This window comes from Belonocnema kinseyi, chromosome 5 (assembly GCF_010883055.1).
Source record: "Belonocnema kinseyi isolate 2016_QV_RU_SX_M_011 chromosome 5, B_treatae_v1, whole genome shotgun sequence".
Classification (NCBI taxonomy): Eukaryota; Metazoa; Arthropoda; class Insecta; order Hymenoptera; family Cynipidae; genus Belonocnema; species Belonocnema kinseyi.
This window is the reverse complement of record NC_046661.1, coordinates 79,122,478-79,130,478: the sequence shown is the minus strand read 5'-3', so window position 1 is coordinate 79,130,478 and position 8,001 is coordinate 79,122,478. Positions and strand designations below refer to the sequence as shown.

The 8,001-nt window shown below is 27.1% G+C and overlaps 1 protein-coding gene across 4 annotated transcripts in view; it reads left to right on the top strand.

Moving 5' to 3' along the window:
- Positions 1-8,001, top strand: part of LOC117172508 (ADP-ribosylation factor-like protein 6-interacting protein 4) — a 38,254-nt gene that overhangs the window by 13,436 nt on the left and 16,817 nt on the right. For all 4 annotated transcript variants that reach the window (XM_033360518.1, XM_033360516.1, XM_033360517.1 and 1 more), the window contains one exon: positions 4,315-5,127. In XM_033360518.1, coding sequence (XP_033216409.1) covers positions 4,315-5,127 — 813 coding nt within the window. The remainder of the gene's footprint in view (positions 1-4,314; positions 5,128-8,001) is intronic.

Sequence of the window (8,001 nt, the reverse complement as noted above, 5' to 3'; positions counted from 1 at the left end):
TTTTTTTTTTTTTGATCACGTCTCCTAATTCGAATTCTACCACTTAAAGATGTTCAACATCGAAGAAAATCTCACATTGTCTAATAGTTAACGTTTTAAATTTTCAATCGTTTCGAAAAATTTAAATTAGTTCCTTAACCATTTAATCTTGATTTTATTTAAGTAACTGTGAAGGATTCTTATTTTTTAATTAACTGAATTTTTTAAATTGTAAAAAATCCGTTACTATTTTAAACAAAAAGAAATCTCTAAATTTGAACGTTTTAAATTATAATTATCTCAATTTTTATGTTTCTAAATTAAAGATCGTCCTATTTTGCTCGTTTTAAATACTGAAATTATTCAATTTTAAAATCGGAAAATTCTAAAAAAAAGCTCATAAATTCAAATTTAAACTTTGGAATTGATAATTAGAAATGTTTAAAATCTCAAATTGTTTGATTCCTAACGCTTAAAATTTTCAATCGTTTCGAAAAACTAAAATAAAAATTTATTAATGTTAAGCATTTAATTTTGAATTAATTCAGGTAACTTTAAATGCTTCTATTTAAAAAAAATTAAATATATTGTTTTTCAAGTTGGAAATAATCAGTCATGATTCTAATTGAAATATTGTCCTATCTTGTTCCTTTTAAATGCTGAAATTGTTTAATTAAATCAGTTTGAAATGTAATTTAAAAATTGTTTAATTTTAATAGCTTCGAATAAAAATGAGTTTTTGTATCTTTCTGTTAGACATTTTCAAATTTCAAATTTAATTTTATGGAATGAAAGTATATTGTAAAATTTTGACATGAAATTTTCAACTCTCTAAAGGCTTTTTTCCATGTAGTATTTCTTAATTTGATATGCTTCCTATTTCAAATTATAAAGGCTTGAATTTTTTTTCATTAAATCGAAAAATGTTGGAATCGGCAAATTATAAAAAATACACTTAAATAAAAATTTAAACTTTAGAATTTTGCATTATTCCAGGTTTAAATCAATGAAAATCGTTCTGTTTGTTAACATTCAATTCGAAATTTTCAACATAATAAATTATTTGGTATTACTTCCTCTAATTCGAATACTACAATTTAATGTTCAATATTGAAAAAAATTAATCAATATTTTTCTGATTCTTTGAGTTTTTGAATCTTTCGAAACATTTAATTAAAAATGATTTAGTCTTACCGTTTAAACTGGCAGTAAAGGACTGTTTAATTGTATTTTTATAGCATAAAGCCTTTAGATTTGAATAAATACAAATCTCTAAAAACTTAAATGAAATTCTGAAATGGCCAGGAATTGTTTTTTAGATATGAGTGGCCGCCCTGTGCTTCCTTAGAATCTAGATTTGCTGAGTTTCTAAGCTTTAGCCTCTTCCCCTAAGAATTAAATAAGTTACTAAGTAGTACTCTAATGCAGGGCGTCTACCCTACCTGGAAAATCTGGAATTTTCATATGCCCGGAAAAACCTGGAAATATCAGGGATTTTTTTTTAAAGTCCGGAAATTTTTTCGAAAGCGTGCCTAATTTTTGTCTCAAATTGCAATCCCCATTTGAATAACAACTATTTTTATTTTCTAAAAGTAGCTTTAAATTACTGTATTAAAAAATTTGGTTGAAAAATCTTTTTTTTTAATTAATTTTTTTTTAACTGAAAATTGAACTATTCTATTATTTTTTTTTTTGTAAATTAATCATTTTCAGTTGAAAATTCAAGTTTCTGGTTCAAAATTCATGTATTTTCTTGAAAATTTGTTCTCTAATGGTAAAAAATAATCTTCTTATTTGATAAATGATCTTTTTGCTTGAAAATTCAACAGTTTGTTTGTAGTTTTTTCTCTCCCTTGACCGAAAAATCTTTCTTCATTAAAAATTCAACTCGTGATGAAAAGACGTCCTTTTTATTGAATCTGTTTTTTTTTTAATTTAAAATCTTTTTTATATTGTAATATCAATTACTATATTTTTTTGTGAATTCATTTTTTTTAAATAAAAATTTGATTACTTGGCTGAAAGTTAAACTATTCTATTAAGTATTAATTTTTTGGTTGAAGATTCATCATTTGAATTGAAAATTCATCTTTCTGGTTGAAAATGTATATATTTTAAGTGAATGTTCCATAATTTTAGTTTAAAATTGATCTCTGTGGTTGAATATCAATTTTCGAACAAAAAATTTCACTATTCAATTTTAGTTTGAAAAATTATCTTTTTTAGTGGAAATTGCGTATTTTTTTATAGAAATTAAACTTATTGCCTGAAAATTCCTCTTTTTGGTTGAAAATTCAATAATTCTAGATAAATATTGAACATTTCAATTGTAATTTTACTTATTATTTAAAATTAAACTATTCTAGATTAATATTAATTATTTTAGTCAAAACTTTATAACTTTATTTGAAAATGCAAGAATTTTGTTTTAATTTGTTATTTTAAAACTAAAAACTGTAAATTTGGATGAAAAAGTATCGTTTTTAGTTGAAACTTCGTCTTTTTTGGTAGAAAATAATCTTCTTTGTTGAAAATTAATCGTTTTTATTTAATATTCAACTATTCCAGTTGAAGATTTATTATTTTAACTGGAAATGTAACTTCCAATTGAATATTTAATCATTTTATTTAAAAATTGATCTTTTTGGTTGAAAACGTATCTTTTTTGGTTGAAAATTAATCTTTTTGTTTCAGTATTCAACTATTTCAGTTTAACGCTCATCATTTTATTTGAAAATAGATCTTTTTAGTTCAAATTCAACTTTTTTTTAATTCATCTTATTTGTTAAAAAATCTTTTTTTTTACAGAAAATTAATCTAGTTGTTTAAAAATGAATCTTAGTGTTCGAAAACTAATCTTTTTCATTGAAAAGTCAAGTATTCCAATTAAATATTTATCATTTTAGCTGAAAATTAATTTTTATGGTTGAAAGTTAAACTCTTTTGTCAAAAATTCATCTTTTTGTTTTAAAATTAATGTGTTCCAGTTGAATATTTATTATTTTAGTTAAAAATCCATCAATTTAGTTTAAATTTTTTGTTTGGAAAATTAATTTTTATGACTGCAAATTTAACTATTTCATTTTTTTGTTGAGAACTGATATTTCAGTTATGTTGAAAATGCATGTAATTCGTTGAAAAATCTTGTTTTTTTGTAGAAAATTAATCTTATTGTTTAAAAATCATTTTTTTGTTAAAAGTTAAACTATTTTGTCAAGAATTCATCTTTTTATTTTAAAATTAATGTGTTCCAGGTGAATATAAATTATTTTAGTTAAAAATTCGTCGCTTTATTTAAAAAAAAATTTTGTCTTGAAAATCAATTTTTTTAACTGTAAATTTAACCATGTGATTTTTTGTTGAAACACTCATATTTTTCTGTTCAAAATTCAATTATTTGATTGAAAAATGATCTTTTTTAGTTGAAAATTCAATTTTTTTGTTGAGATTTCATATATTTATTTGAAAAGTGACTGAACATTAAATTTTTTAACTGAAAATATAACTATTCAATTTTTGGGTGAATATGTATCTTTTTTTAGTTCAAAATCCATTTATTTTATTGATAATTCGTCTTTTTGGTAGAAAAAAGTCTTCTAAGTTAAGAATTGATAATTTTAGCTGAAATGCAACTGTTTGGTTGAAAAATTTGCCTTTTTTCGTAGATAATTTAAACTTTTTTTTGAAAATTCATGTAATTTGCCAAAAAAATCGTTGTTGTTTGGTAGAAAATTAATCTTCTTGTTTGAAAATTAATTTTTCTTTTATTGAAAATTTAAGAATTCCAATTAAATGTTCTTAATTTTAGCTGAAAATTAATTTTTTTGGTTGAAAGTTAAACTCTTTGGTCAAAAATTCATCTTTTTGTTTTAAAATTAATCTCTTCCAGTTGTGAATAGTTATTATTTTAGTTAAAAATTTGTCACTGGTTTAAAATTTGTTTTTGTTTTGTGTGGAAAATTAATGCTTCTAACCTATTTCATTTTTTTTTTTGAAAGCTGATATTTTGCAGTTGAAAATTCAATAATTCGGTTGAAAATTGATCTTTTTTCAGTTCAAAATTAAACTATTTGCTTGAGATTTCATATATTTGGTTGAAAAGTCATCATTTTGATTGAAAATGCAACCATCTTGTTGAAAATTTAATTATTTTACCTGGAAACTCAGGAATTTAATAGAGACCTATGAAAAATTATAACCCGGAGAAAACGGAGATATGTGGAGAGAGAGAAAAAGCTAAAATTGTCAGGATACCCCGCCCCGCCCCCCTTCAGGATTTGAGTAGACACCCTGTAATGTCGTTGAATTTTCGAAATTCTGACTCGAATTTCTTAGTTACAGACAAAGAGGAGGCAACGTGAATCGAAATTATCGCAACTTTGATGATCGTCGTATGCGTGGCGGCCGAGACATGAACAATCGGAATTACAACAACTTTAATCGGCCCCAGCAGGGCAGAATGAATCAGGGTATGAATTATGAGTATCGGCGTCGTGGCGCCTATCAGCAGCGAAATAATGAGCCTTTTGTCCGAGACCGTTACACGCAGAGGCAACGATTTGATAAAGAGCGACCGGCTCAGGATTACAATAATTCGTCGTACAAGGCGGAGGAATCGAGGCAATATGAGACATCGTCGCGAGCAGATCATCATCATTCGCACGCGATTGAATCGAGAGACAAGCCGAAGGCGGTGACGAGTCTCGAGGAGTCGTCGTCGTCGCGTCCCTCCGAGGAGACACTGCAAAAGAAGAAAAGATCGCGCTCCTCGTCGTCCTCGTCGAGTTCGAGCACGGAGAGTAGCAGCGACAGCGAGGAGTCGAGCTCGAGTGAGTCGAGCTCGAGTTCCGAGGACGAGAAGAAGCGCAAGAAGCGGAAGAAGATGGCGAAGAAGCTGAAGAAGGCGGAGAAGAAGCGCAAGAAGAAGAAGCTGAAGAAGAAGCTGAAAAAGATGAAGACGAAGAAGGAGAAGCCGGTGAAGGATAAGAAAAAGGTGGGGAAATTGCTTGAGGATGGGACAACCGCTGTTGTCGAGCAGCCGGTTGTTGCTGAGAAAGCAAAGGCCATGGCACCAATGACCAAAGAGCAGTGGGAGAAAAAGCAGAGTGTTGTGCGCAAGGTCTATGACAAGGAAACTGGACGGCAAAGGTTAGTTTGCTGATATTTTCATTACGGGTTCATACAATTAAAATTTTCTCACCGCCCCCGCCCCCTCCTTCTATTACTGTACGTAATTTTTAGTTTCCAGAAATGTTTTGCTAGTTATTGTTGCTACTAGAATTATGCAGGATCTCCGAGAACTTCTTTTTCATAATCGTTGATCATTAATATTCAAAGAGCAGCATTTTAATCTTGTAATTCTTTCAATATAGAATCTTTTTCAAACGGAATAATATAGTATTTCAGTTAAACAATCAAAATTTTATAATTTATTTATTTAAATACAAGAAATATGTCTTTTTTCTACCAAAAGATGGTGTTTTAACCAAAATACATGAATGTGCAAACGAAAAAGATAAATTCCGAACAAAAAAGTTTCACAGCTTATTGGGTATGGTTGTCCACCATTTCGCCACCTGGTGTCGAAAAATGGAACTAGAAAGAGTAGGTACAATTTTAAGGATGTATTTTAATTTTTGCATAAAAGTGTTTTTACGATTGTTTTGTGAAGTTTAACAGAATTAGGATGTCCTTTAAACCTGGAATTCTGAACCTTCAATTTTAATTTTTGTTTTTGTTTTTCTTTCTTTTAAAACGGTAATTTTATCGAAATGCGAAGAGTCATTTAAATCTTTTAGCCTATTATGAAAGAGACATCTCGTTAAGAAAAAATCTTGCTGCTAAAAATTTTTTAATTCTTCAACATATAATTTGCCTTTTGTTTATTTCAGAATTAATAAAGATATTTCAGGGCACTTTTTGTTGAGGTGTTCAACTTAGTAATTATGAAAATTAGTAGTTTAAAATTTCGATGTTAATTCAGTTTCAGAATTAGAATAAGCCATGGCCATATAACTGATTTTTCGAGGGGTTGACCACTTGGTTTTTGAATGTACAACAGATTTCAAAACTTTGCAAAATATTTCTAAATATTTCAAAATATTTTAAATAGCTTTAACATTCCATAAAGATTTCACGGATGTTAATGATTTAAAAAAGGGGGGCACGCCAGATTTCAATAAAGATTTCATAGCAATTTCACAAACATTTTAAAACGTTAAAGATATCAAGGATTTAAAAGATTTGAAAAAGAATACAGTACACCAGATTTCAAAGATTTCAAAAATTTGAAACGATTTTAAGAGATTTAAAAATATTTTAGAAGATTTCCAAATATTTTAAATAATTCAATGACTTCAACGCATACAAAAGATTTGTAATAATTAAATAATTTTAAAGGTTTCAAAACAGTTCAAAGATTTTAAATAACTTCAAAATCGTTTAGGAGATGTCAAAAGATTTCACAAAAGTTTAAAAGATTTCATAAAACATTCATAAAGATTTCAAAACAATGCGACAATTTCAAAAATTTCAACAAGGGCACAGTACACCAGATTTCAAAGTATTCAAAACATTAAAATTTTTTTTATGATTTCCAAGAGGTTTCAACAAATTTCAGAAGATTTTAAAAGATTTTATTAATTTCAAACGAACAGAAAAGACTTCACGAACAAAGATTAAAGAAACATTTCAAAGATTTAAAAACATTTCACAACGTTTTCGTAGATTTCAAAGCTTTCTCAAGGACTTAAAAGATTTCAAAAAGGGGTACAGTAAAACAGATTTCAAAGATTTAAAAACATTTAAAATATTTTAAACGATATCAAAATTTTGTATAAGATTTTAAAAGATTTAACAACGAAAAAAAAATATTTCAAAGACATTACAAAGATTAAAAAATATTCCTAAAGATTTCAGAAAGACGACTCATGTTCGCAAAAAATTAAGAATTTGTTTATTTACGATTCGGCTTTCTTTAGAAATTTTTGGTCAATAAAAAATGAAATAGCTCATTTTTACATGCATGACAAACGTTTATTTTATTATTTGATGTAAAAAAGGAAACATGGATAAGTTTAATTTCTTAACCTGGAAAACCTGGAAAAGACTTTGAATTTTGTTCCTAAGAATCGCTAAACACCTTGAAAATGATTCAACACTAAAAAAAAATTGTTTTAGATAGAATTTAAATCTTATAGAGTTAAAAAAAAACATTTTTGTAAAAAAAAATTTTAACATACAAAAAAAAAATTATTTCCCTATTTTATGTAAGTTTCAATGCATTGTAAGCTTAAATATTAATTAATGTATGTATAGTAAATATTTTATGTATATATTAATACAAAATTACTTTTAGTTCATTTTTGCTTCAAAATAAGTCCATTTAAGTTTATGATCTGTTGAAAATCACAATAAAGAGAACAATAATTGTTTGTTTTTTTGTGTAGAATTTCGCGAATTTCAATGATTTAAGGGCATGTGACAAAGCTAAATACCTATATTACCGACGTCAGTTTTTCAGTTCACTGAATGTTTTTTTGAACCTAAGAACTTTTTTTGTAAATAAAATATCGAGCTGAAACTTTGAGAAATGTATTAGAGTGCAATAAAGTACGTTTAGCTGCATTTTGGTAGGAACTTCACTGAAAATTATTTCATCTTTTTTCTGAACCTCAACATTTTTTGAACGTTCGAACTTTTTTTATACATAAAATATCGGTCTCAAACTTTGAGAAATGCAAGAGCCGAAAGAAAACTAAGTTAAAGTACAAAGGTTAATAATAAAAGATGTAAAAAAAAATATTTCAACAATCAATTCCAACGGCATCAGCCGGTAACGTTGTACACGAAAATATGAAACCTGGCGGCCACTAGACGAGGCTCTAGAGAGTTCGTATTTTCGCGTACAACGTTACCGGGTGATGCCGTTGGAATTGATTGTTGAAATTTTTTTTTTTACATCTTTTATTATTAAACTTTGTACTTTAACGTAGTTTTCTTTCGGTTCTTGCATTTCTCAAA